Raw genomic sequence first — 21,811 nt, 5'->3', positions numbered from 1 at the left:
CTACTTGAAATCATTGAAATTGGCGGATGATAAATTTTTCATCCCTGGAAAATCTGATGGTATTTTGGGTGCCGAATTCTTTCCCGATCTTATCAATAATTACCAATCTCATCAAGATGTAGGTTCAGTCAAATTAGTTGACAGTAAACTGGGTTTTATTGTTATGGGGCGAGCCCCAGTTTTGAACTCGTCACAAAATAAACAATTCAACGATTCTTTGCTCGTCTCTAGTCCACCTTTGAATGACCTAGTAAAGAGGTTTTGGGTGGTTGAAGATTGTCCTAAATTGGGGAATGATCTTACACCTGCCGAGTTGGATTGTGAAAATAATTTTCTTTCGTCTGTTCGTCAATTGGAATCAGGTCGATTCGTGGTATCCTTGCCATTTGAAAAATCAGCTGATTGTTTGGGTGATTCATATTCTATGGCTAAACGGAGATTGACAAATTTGGAAAATCGTTTCGCTCGCTCCGAAGATATTAAGATCGCATACCACGAAATAATGTTGGATTATTTGCGCCAAGGGCACATGACCTTGATTGAGGATCAGGAAAATAAACAGGGGTATTATATTCCTCACCACGCAATCGTGAAGGCTCATAGTACTACTACACCTGTAAGAATCGTTTATGATGCAAGCGCTAAAACCACGACTGGTTTGTCATTGAATTCGATTCTCCATGCTGGTCAGAAGTTACAGATGAACATTTTCGTGTTGCTATTGAATTTTCGTCTTTTTGCAATTGGAGTGACAGGTGATTTGAAACAGATGTATTGTTAAATATTTGTGAGTGAATCTTGCCGTGAATTTCAGCGGGTGTTATAGAGATTTTCGGTAGATGATCCTGTTGAAACCTATGAAATAAATTGTGTCGTATTTGGTATCACTTCCTCTCCATACTTGGCTTTGAGAACTATCCATGAGTTGGTTGAGAGGGAAGGCGATAATTTTCCGGATGCTAAAGCTCGCATTCCTACAGATATGTTCATGGACGATTTGGTAACGTCTGTCCCTTCTGTAAGTGACACAAAAAAATTGTGTAGTCAGGCCAAAGAGCTGTTTAAAGCTGGTGGATTTGAATTGACTAAGTTTGCATCAAATTTGGAGGAGCTGATGACAAGTCTCAATGATAGTGAAAGGTCCTTGTTGTCCAAAGAATTCAATATCAAAAATTCATTAGCCATATTAGGTCCAGAGTGGCAACCATTTTCTGATTCGTTTCGTTTTTTCGTCTCACAGGGTCACTCTATTGCTACAAAATGGAATATATTATCCGCTGTGGCGCAAATCTATGATCCTCTAGGACTAGTGGCTCCTCTCACATTGTTTTTGAAATGTCTTATAAAAGAATTATGGCGTATTGATTCAGATTGGGATGAAAAACCGCCTGATTCTATTGCATCTCAGTGGGAGATATGTCAAACAGAATTTCAATCTTTGTCAAATTTGTCCATTCCTCGTCACTTAGGAGTATTTGTTGGTTCCAAGATTACATTAATTTGTTTTTGCGATGCAAGTCAGTCTGGCTATGGAGCTGTGATCTATTTAAATCACAGGAAGAAGATGGTAGTTCTTCAACAGTAACGCTGCTGTGTGGAAAATCGAAGGTTGCACCGAGTAAAACTCTATCAATACCGAGATTGGAATTGTGCGCTGCTCTTCTCCTAGTCAATCTACTTGAAGCTACCCTCTCTGTCCTCGAACTTCGTTGTAAAATCGTCCGAGTTGTCACTTTGTCAGACTCAACTGTTGTTCTCCATTGGATAAGAGGTTCGCCGTCGCGTTGGCAAACGTTCGTGGCTAATTGAGTCTCAAAAATTCAAAACTCACGCATCGATTGTTGGATGCATGTTTCTGGTGAGGAAAATCCCGCCGATTGTTTATCGCATGGTCTTAAACCAATGGATCTCATTAATCACGAGACATGGTGGACAGGACCCCACTGGTTGACTATGGAGGAAAATCACTGGCCTGTAAAATTTGAAATTGAAGAAATAGAGTGTCCACCTGAAATGAAATCTTCAAATGTTGTCACGGTTGTTCAATATGAAAGTGTTTCAGATAATGTAATATATAATTTGATTGAGAAATGCTCTGACTATCAACGTTCGCTTCGTATCATGATACTAGTATTGAAGGCAGTGCGAATATTGCCAAAAGCAGGTGAACTAGAATTCGATGCATCAGAGAGATATTTGTGTAGAGTCGTACAGAGAATTCATTTTTCACGTGAGCTTGTTCAACTAAAAAAGGGTGAAGATTGTGCCCCCAAATTTCAGCGTTTGTCACCGTTTATAGACAAGGAGTTAATTCGAGTTGGTGGTCGTTTGCCGAACTCAGACATGGATTTTGACAGCTGTCACCCTATTGTCTTGCCTAAGAGTGATCCTTCCATCACCCTTCTTGTCGATCATTATCATCAAAAAAATTGTCATGCTGGTCCTCGTCTATTAATGTTGCTAATAAGACAGAGGTTATGGATATTTTCTGCTTGTGTGGTCATTTGGAGTTGTATTCAAAAATGCAATAGGTGTTTCCGATGTCGGCCTAGCGTAACACCTCCCAAAATGGGTGATTTGCCTGCATGCAGGGTACTCCAGAGTAAACCGTTTGGACAGTGTGGTGTTGATTACAGTGGGCCTGTAAGCATCACAATGGCTCGACGCAGAAATCCACTCATCCTCAAAGCATACATTTGTCTATTTGTTTGTATGTCAACAAAGGCTGTGCACATAGAATTGGTTTCTGATTTATCTATGCCAATGTTTCTTTCAGCATTTCGCCGATTTTTATCTCGACGTGGACCTTGCCATGTAATTTATTCCGATAATGGTACAAATTTCATTGGTGCGCATGCACAGCTGGTACAGTTAGCAAAATTATTGGATTCGTCGGAATTTCAAAATACAATTACTAATGAGCTGGCTGATTATCGAGTGGATTGGAAATTCATTCCCGCTGCTTCCCCAAATTTCGGTGGAATTTGGGAGGCCAACATAAAATCGGTCAAGTTGCATTTGATAAAAGTGATTGGCAATCAACTATTGACCTATGAGGAGATGAATACTGTGTTGGTTCAAGTGGAGGCGGTGTTGAACTCTCGGCCGTTGTGCCCTTTGAGCGAGGATATGAATGAACCTCTCGCCTTAACTCCGGCTCATTTTTTGAAGCTGACACCATTGACGGCTTTTCCAATGAAGGATGTGACCGACATTCCCATCAACCGTCTCACTCGTTACGAACTCATCGACCAGCTTGTTCAATCGTTTTGGAATAGGTGGAGAAAGGAGTATCTCCATGAATTACAAGTACGTGGAAAGTGGTCCAAGTCATCACCTCCTCTCACTGTTGGAACGGTTGTGATAGTGGACCAGCCCAATCTACCCCCATTGAAGTGGCCTCTAGGAATCATTGAGGAAGTGTTTCCTGGAGCCGATGGTGTCATATGTGTGGCAGTAGTATGTTTAGCTACTGGTCGTTTCAAACGTCCTGCCACCAGATTGTTTCCATTGCCCACACAATAATTCATAGGATAAGAATTATTGTTCGTTTTTGTTGTGTCAGCATTTTTCTTTTGTTGTTTTAATTTTCTTTTGGTTTGTTTTGTTTTGTCTAGTTTTGGCCAAAGTCGTGGCTGGAAACTACGTTTCAGGGTGGGGGAATGGTGAAGCCCTTCAGTGTATTTAGATTAAGTCTAGTTTTAAATTAGTTTTTAGTCTAGTGGTAGTTGTAGTGGCGAGGCTGGCAGCTGCTGCGCCCTAGCAGATAAGTTAGTATTTAGATTATTCTATCACATGATCGTTAGTTGAAGTTGTCAGCTCGGATCGGACGGTGAAAAAACAGAATCGATGCTGTTCTTTTGATTGTTGCTGTTGAAATTCAATTTTACACATTCGTCGTTGTGTTAAAATTATTATCGATATATTAACTGTCCCAGGTTGGGGAAAAGTACAGTTTTTCCTTGTTATTTGTGAATATATAAATTGAAATATTCAACTAGTGCGATCAGACTTTGAATTGTACAGCAGTGTAAAGTAATAGTCAATATAGTAAAGTTATCTTCCAAGCAATTTTCGGACTGATCAGTAATTAAATTGATGCCAGAATTAACATACATCGGATAGGGGTAGCAGATGTACAAGAGAGGCCAACACCTTTTCCCGACTCCGTCTTGTCCTGCCACAAACCTAATTCCAATTTCTGGAGTAAGTTGGTATTTAGTATTTGAAGAAAACTACTTGCTGGTGAGTAACCAAATAAGTCACTTCTGGTATAAATTTAATGCTGGAAATATTACTTACTACATTCAATCTATTAATTATTGCTCTCTTTATTCTAGCATATTATCATTCAATATTTTGCTCTTTATATTTATCTACAGTCCTCTGCTCTCGCTTGTAATTTGGGCTATCCATTGAATAAAAACTTATATAGCGCTTTGAATAATTCCCCAATCCACTGACAAAGGCCATAGTATTGAATGAGCTCATTTAAGATAATTTGTACACTCACTATAATGATGTTCTTGAAGTTCTCGTAGAATAATTAATTATCTCCAATAATTAATCAGCCGGATCCTTTCGTCTCTGCAGGGCTTGTGTATGGTCCAGATTTCTTACAAGTTTCTATCAGTATTAAATATATATATTTACGGGAATAAATTACAGTTAAGAACCCTTTAACAACACTGAGTTCACAAATAATCAAACATTTATTACATATACTTGACATTTAAAAAGGGATTGGCTTGATGCTTTTTAAAAATTAATTGGAAAGAAGAGGCCCTACTCTCCATGTGCTCCTCATAGGTTGAGATCACAAGCCAGAGAGAGCAATTCTCAGAAAAATCTCATCTCTTCCTTAAACGATTTATAAGCTTTCCTCTGATTGGCTTTCTAATCTTAGTAAGACGTGATGTAATTGGTTACTTAAGATTCAGGGTTTCTCCAACTTTGTTATACAAAGATAAATAAAAGTTTATAAATGAATAAATTAGAAAATAGCCTGAGAACATTCCTTATAATAATACAAAGAACAAATTGATACATCGATCTATCTTCTTCTATATATATAAAAGCGAAATGGCACTCACTGACTGACTGACTGACTGACTGACTCACTCACTCACTCACTCACTCGCAGAACTAAAAGTAAAAATCTAACGGACCAAAAACGTTCAAATTTGGTAGGTATGTTCAGTTGGCCCTTTAGAGGCGCACTAAGAAATCTTTTGGCTATATTCCAACTCTAAGGGTGGTTTTTAAGGGTTTAAAGTTCTTTTAGCATGTGTATTCTTCTTATTCCAATATCTTAAAATTATAATTGGAATGTCCATATGTTAATATAGAACTACAATCTAGAGAGAGTACCTCTTCGAAACAGTTGTTCTGGTAACTAAATTGAAAAATTTGTCAGGTTGGCATTAAGTTGAGTTGACTTTGTTAGGTTGGCACCAAGTTGAAAATTGAAATGCATTTATCCAGGACCTCCTAAATACCAATTTATCCAATTAGCCAAAATAAGCGTTTTCTCAGCTTTTCTGCGTTTCCTCACCTTTTTCAATAATTGATGGAAATATATTAAATTCAGTACACAGGTTTAGCTAAGGAGAATTATTTTGTTCGCCAAAGATACGCCGATACAGTAACGGGTGTTTTTCGAGATCAAATTGACATAATACGTTCAAATTCGGTTCAGAGGTTCCGCTGAGGTCTACATGCAGGCGAGCCAAGCGAGCCCGCTGATCTCATTTTTGGACAATCCATTCGGGGGTCCAGACTTAGGTACAGAGGCTCTGCTGAGGTCTACATGCAGACGAGCGAAGCGAGCCCGCTGATCTCATTTTTGGACGATCCAGTCAGGGGTCAAGGAGGCGGAGCCCACTGGCTAGACAGATATGGTGAGCGAAGCGAGCCTGACGGCTAGTAATCAGTATACATCTCGATAGATTAGTACTCGTTGAATGATGACGTGAAATCCAGATGTAGCATAAACTATCCTGATATGAAAAAGTGTTCACCTTCTTTGTTGGGGGATCGTTTGGTCGCGTTCGGTAGTTTTTGGCCGATGCTAGTTCGGACGAAAACGGTTCTAGTGGTCCCACCTTAACCGTATCACCGGTCTCTAGAACGGTACCAAAATTTTGCATTCTATTATTTATACACCAGACTTTCTGTTTGGCTCCTCCCACTCAGTAGCTGTTTAATGGATATCTGAGAACAATATTACTAGACGTTTCAGGGTGATTAGAAGAGTCATTTTGTACACAGCCTCAGTTACGCCACAGTAGCCATAGTAGCTTACGCTATGGTTTATTTTACCGAATGATACGGTTATTCACAGAGGCGCCATTTAGGGGGGGGGGCTAGGCCCCCCACCCCATGGATCAGATAAATAATGAAAATGTGAGTCTATCTACACGAATCCTTGAATTCCCATACTGATGTAATACTTTTTTGAACAGCATTAGTAAGTTATAATTCCTTCTACAGTATCAACAAAGTAGCAAAATTTCCTTGAAGGTATGGCTACGGAGTAATAAAATAGGTAATTATAGTTAATTGATAATTTCTTCTAAAATAGTTAATAGATCATTTCTGTTGATGATTGAAGTGAGTGAGCGAGTGCATGTGTGTGGGACTGAGATAAAATTATGACTCAGCTGTTGAACTTTTGTAATTAATTAATCAATCAGGTACTTAGTGCCGGTTAAACTTTACTCCTGATTAATCCCAGTAGAACCAATCAGAGAAGCGATCTTTTTGAAATGGTCTCTGATTTGGTTCACGTCAAATTAATCAGGATTAAAATTTAACCGGCTTTTGTGCAACCAGGCCTTTGAGAGAGAAATTTTTGCATTCCTCTGGGAATTGATCTCAATTCACTGTGATTAGATAGAACATTTCTGTATGAATTATAAATTATATATTATAATTTTTTCATACTTTTTTACTCCGAGCGATCTTGGTCCCCCGATATTTTGTATGAAACTAGAAAAAATGAAGCATATAATAACATCTTGGAATGTAAAATTGATGTGGAAAAACCCAGGACCCTCTATCCTTTGGGGGTACTCTTCCCCCCCATCCTCATACCTCTTGGTTTCTGCCCCCCCCCCTTGCAGTTTAGTGAAATGGCGCCATTGGGTTAGTGTTTCATCAATCCCGATAGTATTCCCGGTCTGTGATATGGAGTTTATGCAACTTTTTCTAATAGCTCATCATAGAGACCTCCTCATTGATGAGGATTTCTGTGGAGGGATCAAGACAAATTAGTTAGATTTTCAGGGTTCACATTACTTTCAAGTTGATTCTGTTTTTTGGTAAGAACTAGGTAACAGAATAATTTTTGTTAGAAATATTTCATGTTTTCTTGATTTCCGATTTGCATCCAACTTTATTCTTCATTTGCTATGACATATTGAATGAGCACTTGCTATATTGAAACGTTAAGTACTTGTAAATAGGTTGTTATCCATAAAATTATTTTAAGACCTACAGCAAATAAATATTTAATTTGCAATACAAAAATAGAAACCATCAGAAGACAATTTATATACATAAGCAGTAAAATCATTAATACAATCCCCGAACAGTAGGCTATATTGAATGTGCGAAAATAACTAAAAAACTAAAACAGGATATTAACACCTGGATCAAATGCAATTTTATTACTTCTTCCATCTACGAGATGTTTCAGATGAAGTGCACTCTTCTGACTTGTGTGCTTGCTTATTCTGCAATCCTTTATAATTCATCTAGTCCTTCAAATCTTTTTTTTCTAACACTATCGGTCCTATCGGTTTCTTTTTCCATCCTTTCCCTTATTATTCTTTCCGCATCCCATCCTTTCATATCTACCGTCTATTTACTTTTCCTGATACCTTTTTCACCTTCTCAAGGATTGAAGGTTTTCCTAGTAAATGGATATCCATATTTGGAAAACCACTTCAATCTTCCTCCTTTTTTTGCACTTTGCGACTTTCTATTTATTTTGTTTTAATGTGTATTGTTGTTGTTGTAGTTGTTTGCATGTATTATTTTTGTTAATTTCTGTATCAAACTTGTATGTGTGTGTAAAAATAAAATGAATTGAATTTAAATCATCTGAGTTCACTCTCAATTTTAAATTCTTAATAAAATATAGGTAATAAAGAAAGTGTTCCTTGAGATATGTTTCTTGTTATCCTAACATTTCTCTGAAAAAATTATACATAAAAAAGTATAATAATCTATTAAATTACAAAAAACTAATGTTCTACCATGAAATTAAACCTCCAGTCTGAGAGACCAGGTGATACGGTTGAAGTGGGTGGTTGCGAGAATCACGATACGGTTAAAGTGTTTTTGTCATGGACATTCAATCTCAGATGTTTTCCATGCATGAAATCAAGCCGGTGAACAGCTGTTCATAGAACAAATAAACATATGATTCTTATTACAGCATACTCTACTGTAATGAAACCATATGTTTTCTTTACAGTCGAGTATGTTTCCTTGTTCCGGAATAGGAACAGCAAAACTGCTACATAAAAACACCTCCAGCACTTCAGGTGGAAGTTTTGTGGAACTATCCTGATTTGGAATTTGTAAACTAGGTTATGTTTATAGAATGCATGTAGTAGCTTCAGCACAAGCAGGTAATGTTTTCTATTTTTCAATTATTCTTCTTTAGACTATTATGACAAAAAATAGTGTAAGTTACTTGGACATGGATGTCTTTTTCAGTGCTTGAATGAAATTCTAGTCTTAGCTTATGCCTCGACTATAGTGAGGTCCACGTTATAATGACAGTAGTTGAGTAACTTTGATGTTGCTATATTTGTGTATCAATCCACAAAGCAGGTAGTAATATCCTTTTCTAGCTCGGAAACGATGCCAAATCTGTTTTTGACAATGTAGAAGTATAATTAATAAAGACTGAGAATTGGCAATGCTGTTCTCCTATCTTTATTCACTGTCATTATAACGTGGACCTCTCTGTAGAAACATCATTCTCGACTGCAATAGGCCCCTTTCCGTCCATGTGACGTAAGATACTGTAAGGAGGCAGCACCGACCTTATCATATCCTGCAGTGTGTAATAATTGTGAGCTGGCACAATGAATTCGTCCAAGTCGACCATCACGGTGAGGGCGAATCGACTGCTGGTTGTTCGGTAGAGACACTCATTGAGTGCGGCAATCATGTTCTGGTGACGCACTTGCCTCTCCTCGTCGCCCACATCATCCAGATCGAGGTCGTGTTGCCATGGTAGCACGGTAGCGAATCCCTGCCGCTGGTAGTCACTCAACACACACGACGTTGTATCCGCTATTGAGAGGTTATAGGTGATCATATGACTGACGCCGAGTAGCTTGTAGTACTCTAGAAACTCAATTAAGAGTAGCACCTGCGGTGGAAAGTTGGAAACTATTTATTAGTATATTTTAGTATCTATATATATAAAATCGAAATGGCACTCACTCACTCACTGACCGACTGACTGACTGACTCACTCACTCACTCACTCGCAGAACTAAAAATCTACCGGATCAAAAACGTTCAAATTTGGTAGGTATGTTCAGTTGGCCCTTTAGAGGCGCACTAAGGAATCTTTTGGCAATATTTTAACTCTAAGGGTGGTTTTTAAGGGTTTAAAGTTCGTCTTTTAGCATGTATGTTCTTCTTATTCTCTTAATTATAATTGAAAAATGTCCATACCATATATTATTAATATAGAACTATAATCTAGAGAGAGTACCTCGTCGAAACAGTTGTTAACTGGTAACTAAATTAATAATTTTGTCAGGTTGGCATTAAGTTGAGTTGACTTTGTTAGGATGGCACCAAGTTGAAGATTGAAATGCATTTATCGCGGAAAAATTGATTGGGCACTGCTACTTTAATCAGAGCTATTCCTGGGAATATTATATTACTAGCCGTAAGGCTCGCTTCGCTCGCCATATCCGTTTAGCCAGACGTTTACTCTGGACCCGCGACTGGATCGTCCTAACATAACATGATAAAAATGCTCAAATGACAAATGCAGGCGAGCGAAGCGAGCCTGCTGATCTCATTCTTGGACGATCCAGTCGTTGGTCCAGGGGGCGGAGCCCCTGACTAGACAGATATGGCGAGCGAAGCGAGCCTGACGGCTAGTATAGTATATAGGAAACACACAACATAGATATTTCGTTATTGCCAGAATTTAACAATGCAACAAATCAACGTTGATAAATCAACACTTATTAAAAGAAAATAAAATAAAATTAACCATAGAACTAAGAAACTAAAAATTGTTTCAGGCATCACCAGCAAAAAGAAAAGTCTTTGACCGCTGGTGGGAGTCTGGGATGGTTAGTTATCAGCTTTCAACCTGTCATTTCAGGTATTTTAATTTGTGTTTCTCATATGGTAATGTCTAAAAATGATTCAATCGTTCTAAAAATACTTTTTTAATCAATTATACGACTTGTGCAATAAAGTATTTTGATAGAATGAAGAATAAAAATGGCGGCTGAGCATTGTTTGTCTAATTTTGTACAGTCACTGTCAAAAGTAAAGATAAAATATTCTGGAAAACAGACAACTTTGCAAAGCTAGTGAGAGATAGCGCTATCTGTTTTGTTGTATGGTAGAAAAGGACAGCAACAGTATTGTCAATCATACACTGCCATTATAACGTGAACCTCACTATAGTAGATATTTCTATGAAAAAAGTGAATCTGACAGACAGGAAACATAATTTGCATGAATCAACCAATGTAACGAGTGAATATTTGAATCAATGAATGAATTATGCTATCAGACTAAGCCTACCTTATCATAATTGTGATGCATGGGTTTGACACAAAGAGCAATGCTCATGTCATCAATGGGATATTTATTGTTTCTGCTTGCATCGTGCACCAAAAGATGATTGGTACAGGGCATGCTCAACTCTTTCACTATTGACACAGAGTGCGGCTTCAAATCAATGCCTTCCAAGGGACAATACAAAAAGAACCCACTGAATTCTTTATGTTTATGCTCGATCATCTCCTGTGAAAAAATCATTGTTCTAATTGATCAATACAATATAATTATAATCAGATAATGCAAAATGTTTAAGATTGATTGAACATTATAAAAAACAAGATAATACATGGAAATCATTTGATGGGCGAGACAAAAAGTAACAATATGTTCTGAATCAACTTGATTTCTACTATAATCAAATTGTTGCAAGCAAGGAAAAATCAGTGGAAGCCCTTATTAGACGTTTCATAAGTGAGACAAAAAGTAACAACAGCTTCTGAATGAACTCAATTTGTACAAACTGTAAAATTTGTAGAAATTGTTGCAAGCAAAGGCAGAATAACAATAGAATAATATCTACAATATAATCTATAATATATCTATAATAGAAGAGTTATCTATAGTCCAGGACGCAATTTGTTAAAATTCTCAATTTTAAATCAAAATCATTCATATGTTCATCGGGAGTACCTCAGGGCTCCAACCTTGGGCCTCTCTTATTTCTCCTGTACATAAATGACGTTCCATCAGTTATAAAGAACTCTTCCTGTCTCCTTTATGCAGATGATGTGAAATTGTTCAAGGAGATCAAGAATGTTGATGATACATTTTATTTACAGGGTGATATCAATAATTTTTTTCATTGGTGTGAGACTAATGGACTCAGGTTTAACGTTTCAAAATGTGAATTCATGAGTTTCAATCGTCAACTCAACCCTCAAATAAATGTGTATCATATAAGTGACAGTCCATTGGAGCAGGTAAGATACTTCAAGGACCTTGGAGTTCAATTTGCTTCTGATTTTTCTTTCAATACACACATTGATTGGATAGCTACTAGGGCAAATCAGCAAATGGGTTTTATTCTGAGAACCTGCTCACCCTTTAATGATGTCTTGCCTCTGATATTAATTTACAAGTCACTTGTGAGAAGTCTGCTAGAATATGCTTCAGAGATATGGAGCCCATATCATGCAGACAGAGTTAGTGTACTGGAGCGATTGCAAAATAAATTTCTGAGATTCATGTTTTACAAGAAATTCATTTACTATTGTCCGTTAGATTTTCCAACTGAGTCACTGAGAAATTTATTTCACATTAAATCTTTAAAAGTAAGGCGTGATGTCAGAGCACTCATTTTCCTCTTTGGTCTCCTGAACAATAAAATAGATGCACCTCATTTACTATCTAAGTTGAATATATATGTATCACCTGTGGCTCGACGTTCTGATTTTTCATTGATGGTTCCCCGCTCCAGAACTCTAAGAAACTATCACTCTCCCCTGAATAGAATGCAGAGAATTTACAATAATTTAACGGGGCAACTAGATGTCTTCTGGTTTTCTCGTGCTAGATTCTGCAAAGTTTTATACGCTAGTATGGTTTAGGTGGATGTCAACAATATCTTTTGGATGCATGGGTGTGGCTGTGCACATGGTTTGGGGCGAGAGGTACGGTATTTTGTTATTATTTATATAAGAAGTTCTGATCATATTTTTGATTCAATCGTTGTTTTTTTCAATTTTGCATTTATCAAGTTCTTTTTCTCTTTTTCAACTAGATTACAAGTTTTTGTACTCATTGTATTTTTTGTCATTTTCTTCTTTTTCTTATACATTAATTTACCTATTAATATTTTTCTTATTATTATCAATAATATTATAACTATTTTTTCCTTTTTTTTTAATCTCAATATTGTATTGTAAAAATATGTAAAGGAGACAGATTTAGGGTGACCCCGTTGTCTCCATTTATGAATAAATAAATAAATAAATAAATAAATAAAGAAATGTAGAATATTAGAAATAAATAAGTCTCAAAGATTAATACTCAACGTGTGTAATCTCTATTAAAACATGTAGGATAGAGTAAATTCCAATCAACAAACTATTAAATATTATAACTGATTTATGTCATCTGTTTTGCATAACATCTGGTTTCTGGTATACTACAATAAATAAATAAATAAATAAATAAATAAATAAATAATAAATAAATAATAAATAAATAAATAAATAAATAAATAAATAAAATAAATAAATAAATGAATGAATGAATGAATGAATGAATGAATGAATGAATGAATGAATGAATGAATGAATGAATGAATGAATGAATGAATGAATGAATGATGAATGAATGAATGAATGAATGAATAAAAATAAATAAATAAATTAATTAATTAATTAATTAATAAATAAATAAATAAATAATAAATAAATAAATAAATAAATAAATAAATAAAAAAAATAAATAAATAAATAATAAATAAATAATAAATAAATAAATAAAATAAATAAATAATAATAAATAAATAAATAATAAGCTGCAATTAAACAATCTGTAAAGGTGTCCATTTTGTGAGTCAGAAAAACTGATGTATGGTCAGGATGGTGCATACGCACTGACGGTCGAGCTCTGAATGTGTAAAACTGATTCATCGATGCGTACGGTCAGGATGGTGTATGTATATACGCACTGACGGTCGGTCGAGCTCTGTAATCAACCTTAAGAATCGGGCAAGTCAATGTTTTTATTATCAGCTGATAAAATATTAAAATGGCAAGTGAAGGCTTCTGAAGGAACCAGAATCAAAGATCGCAAAAGCGTAAAATCAAAGAAGTGCAGGAGGAGCAGGTGGAGAAGGAGGAGGAGGAGGTGGAGGAGGAGGAGGAGGAGAAGGAGGAGGAGGAGGAGGAGGAGTAGGAGGAGGTGGAGGAGGGGTGGAGATGGTGGAGGAGGAGGTGGGAGGTGAATGGAGAGTGAGAGAAGTAGTAGTAGGAGGAGGAGGAGGAAGAAGAAGAAGAAGAAGAAGAAGAAGAAGAAGAAGAAGAAGAAGTAGCAAAAACCTATGGACCCGACGATATTAACCTTGTTGGATGAACCGATTAGCTGGATTAGTGATGTTTTACTTTACCAGTAGATTGGCCTTGACATCTGCCAGGTGAGAGCCAGCAGATGTCCACATGCGGCACCATACGCTCTCCGAGTCAACGAGGACAGTGGTAGCAATTACACTCAGCCTTCTCTCTTCTCGTTCCTCTTCATAATACGCTGAGAAGACGAAAAACTTGGATCTGTACATGAGTAGAAGAAGAGGAGACAATCAAAAATGTTTCAAAAATCTCATATAAAAGTAACAAAATCTGTAGTGGAACAGTCCAGTTCCTGTAGCTTTACCCATCGGCGGAGAGCCAGTATAGACTTCAATATACCACGTGTGTGTGTGTGTGTGTGTGTGTGTGTGTGTGTGTGTATGACTGTATGTGCGTCTGTGTACACGATATCTCATTTCCCAATTACTGAATGCCTTAAAATTAGGAACATAAGGTCCTTACAATATAAGGATCCAACACGAACAATTTCGATCAAATGCAATTCAAGATCGTGGCTAAAATGGCGAAAATGTTGTCAAAAACAGGGTTTTTCGCGATTTTCTCAAACGATTTTCTCTTAACGATTTTAATCAAATTTATACCTAAAATGGTCATTGATGGGGTCTATCAACTGCCACAAGTCCCATATCTGTAGAAATTTCTGGAGCTCTGATCCATCTTTGCAAAGTTTGATTTTGGATTCCCAATTATCAGGCTGCAGATACAATTTAAACAAAAAATTTTAAGTGGAAAGGATTGAGCATGAAAATCTCTACAATTAATGTTTTGTAACATTTTCACATAAAATTGTAAATAAGCTCGAAATTCGAGAAAATGTGATTATCCAATTGCAAACTGTTGGCAACTGTTGATTCTATTAAATGATTCACTATAAAGAGATAGCAGACCTCGTATGTCTCCAGCTTTATTGTTCTGTCACCAGCTGGCGCAGATCTTTGTTTATAAGTAGACTTGAGATGCGCGTGGACACTAGCGTCAGGTGATCAATTTTCATAATGGCAAGGAAAGTTGTTTGAGTGCACCACACCAGATTTTTGAAAATTTATCTTTCTATAAGCAACAGATGCTTTTTGTATAGTCTCAAAAGTAACGTGTTCCATCCGAAAAAATACACAAGGAGCTTCTTGTCCTCTTAGCACAACACAGCAGGATGTCATTTGACATTCGTTCAACTTGCTCTTTCCGTTGCAACTCTCTCATTCATGAAGGATCTCTGTATGAAGGGAGCTTCCCAGTCCACGGTTCCAGGGTCTTCAAAGCCTTGAATACCAGCCTATCAGCTGACATTCGTTCAACATGTTCCTTCCATTGTTGGTGATACGTTGCAACTCTCCCATTAATAAGAGAATCTCTGTGTGTAGGGAGCTTCCTCCATCTACAGATATAAGATCTGCAAAGCCTGATGTTTTTACAAAGCCGTGAATATTACCCCTCGAACCATAACTTACCTTCATGCCGTTTCAAAGTCATGGACACGTGAGTAGAAAAGGATTGGGAAAACTGACGGGCTTTTTTGCTCGAAATCCCCTCCCCCCTCTCCCCCCTCGTCCATCCCTCCTCCCCTTCCCCCCGCCTGTAGGGCGGGGGGTGTTCTAAAAATAGATTTCCCCTTCCCCCTGTCCAGTGGAGGTGAGGGGGATAGAGAGAGAGGGAGATATATCTTTCTCTCTCTCTTTCTAAAAATAGATTTCACCTTCCCCCTGTCCAGTGGAGGTGAGGGGGATAGAGAGAGAGGGAGATATATCTTTCTCTCTCTTTCTAAAAATAGATTTCCCCTTCCCCCTGTCCAGTAGTGGTGAGGGGGGTAAGATATCTCTCTCTCTCTCTCCAGGTGAGGGAAAAAAAATTTCCCTTTTAGGAGGAAAAATTCCCTCTCTCTACTGTCAAATTGAAGTGAATCCATATTTCTACATCTAATGCTATGCTGACAGATTGAGGTGAATGATAGATGTGGGGAAAAAATCTCTTTGAGAGGGAAAAATTCCTTTGGTGTCAGATTAAAGTGAATTCATATTTCTACATCTAATGCTATACTGACAGATTGAAGTGAATGCATTTCGCTCTAATGCCAGACTCACTTTGAGAAATTCCTTTGGTGTCAGATTAAAGTGAATTCATATTTCTACATCTAATGCTATACTGACAGATTGAAGTGAATCCATTTCGCTCCAATGATATACTGCGATGACAGGCTCAAGAGATAGAGATCTCCTTCTTTTACTCGTGCCATCTCTTTCCCGCACCCTTTCCGAAAGGAAAGGAGATAAGAATCAATTGAGAAATTCTCTCCCAGTATAGATGAGAGGGAAAAAATTCCCTTGGTGACAGATTAAAGTGAATCCATATTACTCTAATCCAAAGTGAGGTCAATGACTCTCTCTACATCTAATTGAATTGAGAAATTCTCTCCCATCTAATGCTATAAATCTCTACGTTCTTTTACATTTTTTATCTGCAATATCGTACAAGCATTTCCAAAGTTCATCGGAATTTTTAACAACAGATAATGACGAATCATTTGTACAATCATAATGTAGATGACCGCTGTCTAGAATATTGAGCAGTTCGAAAATCTCAGATATAATCGAAAAGTGTACATTTTCTGTTTTTGTTAACGGTAAATCAACATCTTGACATCCTGTTGAAAATTTAATATTCTTCGCAATTGAATCAAATTCATTAAATGAAATTGACATCAAGAGACGAGATAATTTTTTGAATTTTGAAAAACCATAACACTGCATCTCGCAGATGTTTGACGTGACTCGAATGAGGGGGAAAGAATTCTAAATTGATGAGATGCACGTGTTATAGGCGCACGTGCACTAAAGATTACCCCACACGTGCTGTCTGGTCTAGCTCTAAGCAGCAACTAAACTAAAAAACGTGAATGGGATATCGGAATGAAAAATCATTTGAAGGCAGAAAACGTTTATTTACACATTTCACTACAACAATACATAACTTCATCTTCAATTCTAATTAGCTTATCTATACATAAATTATGAGGACGATAATAACATAGATAGTCTCTTATATCATTTAAATTCACCGTGCTTAGAAAAATGTCTTTCAATTGCTTCGCCAAACTATAATTTTCAGGAGTTGATTTCCTAATTGCACTTTCACACTCATCGTACCAATCAATACAGTTTTTTAACCTCACTTCCAATTCGTTGTCGGGAGCCAACCACTTTCTCGGATCCATGTTGTTGAGCGAATGAAGAAAACTAAGTGTAGGCAGGAACTATTATAGAGTAATTAAGTGGTCTTTCTTCATCAATTGACGAAAGACAACATGTACGCGCTTTATGCAGTCTCAATGCATGCAGGCAATAAACACACTGTAGATCCTTTCCGTTGTAGAAGAATCCATAATGAGCAAAGTTTCTTTTCTGTGAATTCGTGTACATCGGAGCCATTTTCATACTTTGCATTCGATTGTTTTCGCACAAGAAATTATTTGTTTGATACATATTTTTAAACAACAAAGAATTATAATGTTGAGCAGAGAATAACGCACAGCGAGAATGTGGTTTATTTTTATGAATGTTGCATGCAGCATAACACCATGAACTAGTGAAAAAGCTGAAATCAGGTTTTGGAAAATCCTCTGGTATGCAATGTATGTTGCTATGCAATCTTTTTAAAAACTTTGCTTTCTCAGTTCCTTTTGTGAAAATTTTCTCATAAGGTGCAAGGTAATCACGTATTAATGACTCACTGTATTCTAAATCTCCATCTTCCCATTTTATTTTATGATAGTGACGTTCTAACCATGTTACATCGTTATACAATTTTGCACTCAATTCTCTCTTTGCAAATGGTGATTTGAAATGGAACACAATATAATTATTAAACTGATCAATTATGGCAAGTTCTTTCACAATAATTTGATTACAATCTTGTTTAAACCAGTGAAGATCAACCGTAGCAATTTTAGCACTCGCTTGACCTTCTTTCTCTTCGCGGGCTTTGTCTCTCCCCTCAGCGGCAGCGGCGGCGGACTCCTCAAATCCTCCTTTCTCCTCCTCCACCTGCAGCGGCTTCGGTAATCCTTCGTCTCTCCCCTCCTCCTCCTCCACCTCCAGCGGCTTCGGTGTACTGCACCTTGCTTCATAATAGAAACTATCAAGATCGCACTGAATACCAATAGAGCGAGTTTGTGGCTTGTCCAAAATATCAGAACACAAAGAATAGGACATGTTGGCTGTTCAAAGGTGAAACTGATAATGGCTTACATTTGTCGCAGTACACACCTTATATAACCTGCAGTGATGCACTCTATCAACAAATTACTGAACTTCTTTCACCATACTCGTGAGAGGTGTGTATTCCATCACACGATCGCTAATTAAAACGCAATATGCGGAAGTATTTGCAGGTACTGCACTTTTAAATTCCATTTCAATACGAACATCTGTCGATGATTTCAAATGACTTGGTTGGTGTGAACAATCTACAACAATCAGCGGTGTTGATTCACAAAACGTTTTAAAGTCGATTTCTGTTCCGAGTTCACTATTGATTGAATGATTATAATACGAGGGGGCGAAATCCAAGAACATCCGGTATAAAACCTCCTTCTTACCTAGCAGATTTTCATATGGATAATACTCACTGTTCAAATATACTTTAACATTGTAAATACCGCAGCTATCGAAATTAGATATTGATTTTTTTATTTTATTCTTACGATCAGTTTGAAATGCAATTATAACGTATTTTGGACTATCAAAACTCGATGTGGTACAAACTGCCCAAGAATGGTTAAGTGAATTTTGCAAATTTGGTAATTCACAAATTTCCCAATGGCGGAAACCTAATTTCAGTGGAGTGTCAGCATCAAGCAGTCTCAAAAATTTCAGTCTTACATGATCTTCTAAAGTTATGTAGGGCATGCGCCATTGCAGTTTTGTAATTTTCACACTAACGTTTGTTCCACTTTGAGACTCAACACAATTTAGATCTGTCGGTGACCTCAATAAGACGAGTTCCTGTTTCAAATTTAAAATTATTCTTTGAAAATCTTCAAAAAACGGGAGGATTAATTTCAGCGGAACACAGAAAGTGAATGTATTATCCGTTAGCTCATATCCTGCTCTGTCAAAACCAGCCAAGTGATATGTGTTTTTATCGAGAGTATTTTTCACCAATATAGCTTTAATTGTGGATGTTAATCCAATCAATCTTGATTTAGAAATTTGCTGACCTGCTAATTCATATCGTATTCGTCAAAAAGGTTACCGATTACGTTACTGCTTAATTTATACTCTGCTGCAACTGGTGTATCGGCTGGGTCTTTTCCCGGTTTTGTACAGTTAACTGTTCCCTCAATCAATATGAATGATTTACAAGGTAAAGAATAGACATCTAAAGAATTTATGCCAATACGTGCCTCGTCAGAGTTTTTTATTTCCTGTCCCGAATAAACTGTATGAGTGTGAAATTGGAATTTAGTAATATCATTATAAAACTGAAGGTCTGTCTCCACATCCAGAATTTCACTAATTGCTGCCGCTCCCCCGCCTAACATGTCGCCAATCGACTATAAAACCCAACTTTTCTAATATTCTCGCGCTTTTAGCCGACAAAGCACGTTTGTTTTTAGGTGTTGTCGCTATCGCGTTCCTTTCTCTAATGACTTGATTGGTCTTATTCGAACGTGGGTTGAAAATAAGATAACCCATTACTTTTCACGTATGTGCAACCTAATTGTAATTGTATCTCCGCGGAAATCAATAAACGATCCGTTCTGGTCCGTTACCTTTACATTAATAGTTTGAATTCGATGCGTATTCAAAGGTACATAAATAATCGGTGATGGTACTTCGTTTATTAAATAACCGCTAGGAACCTTTGGTAAAAATTCGTAGATTACATGTTTTTGTTTTCCCTCAGAGTAACTGCCGCAAGCTAAATTACACTCAACAAGAATACTGTCAACGCTTGTTATGTTAACCAAATGTTTGGAATAATGCCATTTATTTGGCTGCAAAACAACATTATCAAAACCAAGTATCTTAGCAATCGAATCAGAACGTGTTAAATCAATGGCTTTATCAGAATGAATTTCAATCTTCATAGTATTTACGTTTGCACGTATAATAAGTTTATTCTTCTTGTCATCAATATTCAATTTATTCTTTAGAGATTTTATAATATCCTCAACTTCATATGCACCAGTATCCAACTCGATTAATCTATCACCATATTTGAAGCTGGAATTTGTTCCTTTGTTAATGTTTGCAATACTATTGTAACTGGAAAAATTAATCAATCCAATTTCCCATTCACGATTTTTATCCAATTCTATCATTTCTTGTAAATGTTCATAGAGATCACTTGTGTTAGATCGTAATGTAATAACCACCATCTTGTGTGTTCACCACAATCACTTAATTACAACTGATTTGCAAGAAACAATAATGTAAGATGACCACAAAAATCGCTATTTAATGGTTGCATATGCTCTACATTATAAAATATATTTACTCCATTTTCTTTTTTCCAATATTTGTCCAATTCGTATGGAGGTTGTAAATTTCCAATTGGATCAAAATACCAAACATTAGAACCAATTTTCTTATATGCTACCCAATGTGTCCCATCCTTGCTTTCCCTTGCTAAATTCACAATGGCATTCTCGTTTTTTAGAATTTTTTTGGGTAATGCATCTAGCATATATATGCCTCTTAACCGAATCTGTAATAATTTCGACCAATCAATCAAATCATAATTACTCAATTCTCCTTCAATATTCATGTCTTCTTCTTCTTCTTCTTCCTACTCTTCTTCGTTGTTCTATGTTTCTTAACTTGAGGGAATAAACTCACTCCATATGATGCTGGTGGGGGTGGGGGTAGAAGTCTGCCACCACTTTTAGGAAAAGGCTTCAAAAAATATCCTTTTCCTGCAATATGCTTTTTCAACTGAGCTATAGCTTTGCATCTAATATCGTTACTATAACTTCTCCTCTCCCCCTTCTTCTTCTTCTTCTTTCTCAAAGTCCCACCAAATGCCGCTTTAGCTTTCATAACGTTTGTAACAAGATAGCTAAGTGCTTTCTCGGCAAGGGGTGTTTGAGGATTTTTGAAAATGTCCCATGCAGCGTTCGCTAGAGCCCTGTCAGCTACCGCCTGAGTTTTATTATCACTATTTTGAGTATAGGCTATATCGTGGGCCTTGCAAGCTTTATCTAACGAATTTATGCCTTGATCACCTCTCTTTAACCTTTCATTAACCTTGGTTCCTGGCCCACACCACTCGTATCCGGGAATATGATATTCTTCCCCCAGGTTATCAATTACCTTATTTAGAATAGTTGATGTTACATTACCTGCCAAACCTTTAAAAACTCTTGCCGCTGAACTCAAGATTCCTTTACCCCGTTTCCTCGAACTCTGCTTTTTTCTCGAACTCTGCTTTTTTCTCCTACATACCATTTTTCATTACCTTTCAACTCAATGGTTGAACATTAACTGAGGTTAATTAATTAATCAATACATCAACTTGATTTGGTTTAATGTTCAACCAATGAGTTGGAAGTGAATTCATATTTCTACATCTAATGCTATACTGTCAGATTGCTATGATACATTGCTTGAATGATAAGAATATTATTTCAAATCTGAAAGGTGAATGTGATTTGAAAAGGGAAGAAATGGTGCTGGGCCACCCACATCTGTGGGAGCACGAGAAGGAGGGGGCGAGAAGCTGCCAGCGCTTACCTCTAGCGGTGAGTCTACTGAGCATGCTCACAACAAACTATAAAAGACGGGCTCACCTTATTTAAATTATCATTCACAACAGAGCAGCTGAAGCATTTCTTCTTCTTCTGTGTGATATTCATTACAAACTTATCAACATCGTCAACAACAGGTAAGAATTGAAAACAATTTTTTATCAAATATGCA

General features: G+C 36.9%; 1 protein-coding gene across 1 annotated transcript in view; it reads right to left on the bottom strand.

Moving 5' to 3' along the window:
- LOC111056775 overlaps positions 1 to 21,811 on the bottom strand; it is a 59,690-nt gene that overhangs the window by 21,244 nt on the left and 16,635 nt on the right. Inside the window, exons 4-6 of the mRNA XM_039435809.1 lie at positions 13,916 to 14,075; positions 10,801 to 11,022; positions 9,060 to 9,391 (exon numbers count right to left, since the gene is read on the bottom strand). Coding sequence (XP_039291743.1) covers positions 9,060 to 9,391; positions 10,801 to 11,022; positions 13,916 to 14,075 — 714 coding nt within the window. The remainder of the gene's footprint in view (positions 1 to 9,059; positions 9,392 to 10,800; positions 11,023 to 13,915; positions 14,076 to 21,811) is intronic.

The sequence above is a fragment of the Nilaparvata lugens genome, chromosome 9 (assembly GCF_014356525.2).
Source record: "Nilaparvata lugens isolate BPH chromosome 9, ASM1435652v1, whole genome shotgun sequence".
Taxonomy (NCBI): domain Eukaryota; kingdom Metazoa; phylum Arthropoda; class Insecta; order Hemiptera; family Delphacidae; genus Nilaparvata; species Nilaparvata lugens.
The sequence above is the reverse complement of the archived record's forward strand: the minus strand, read 5'-3'. Positions and strand labels throughout refer to the sequence as shown.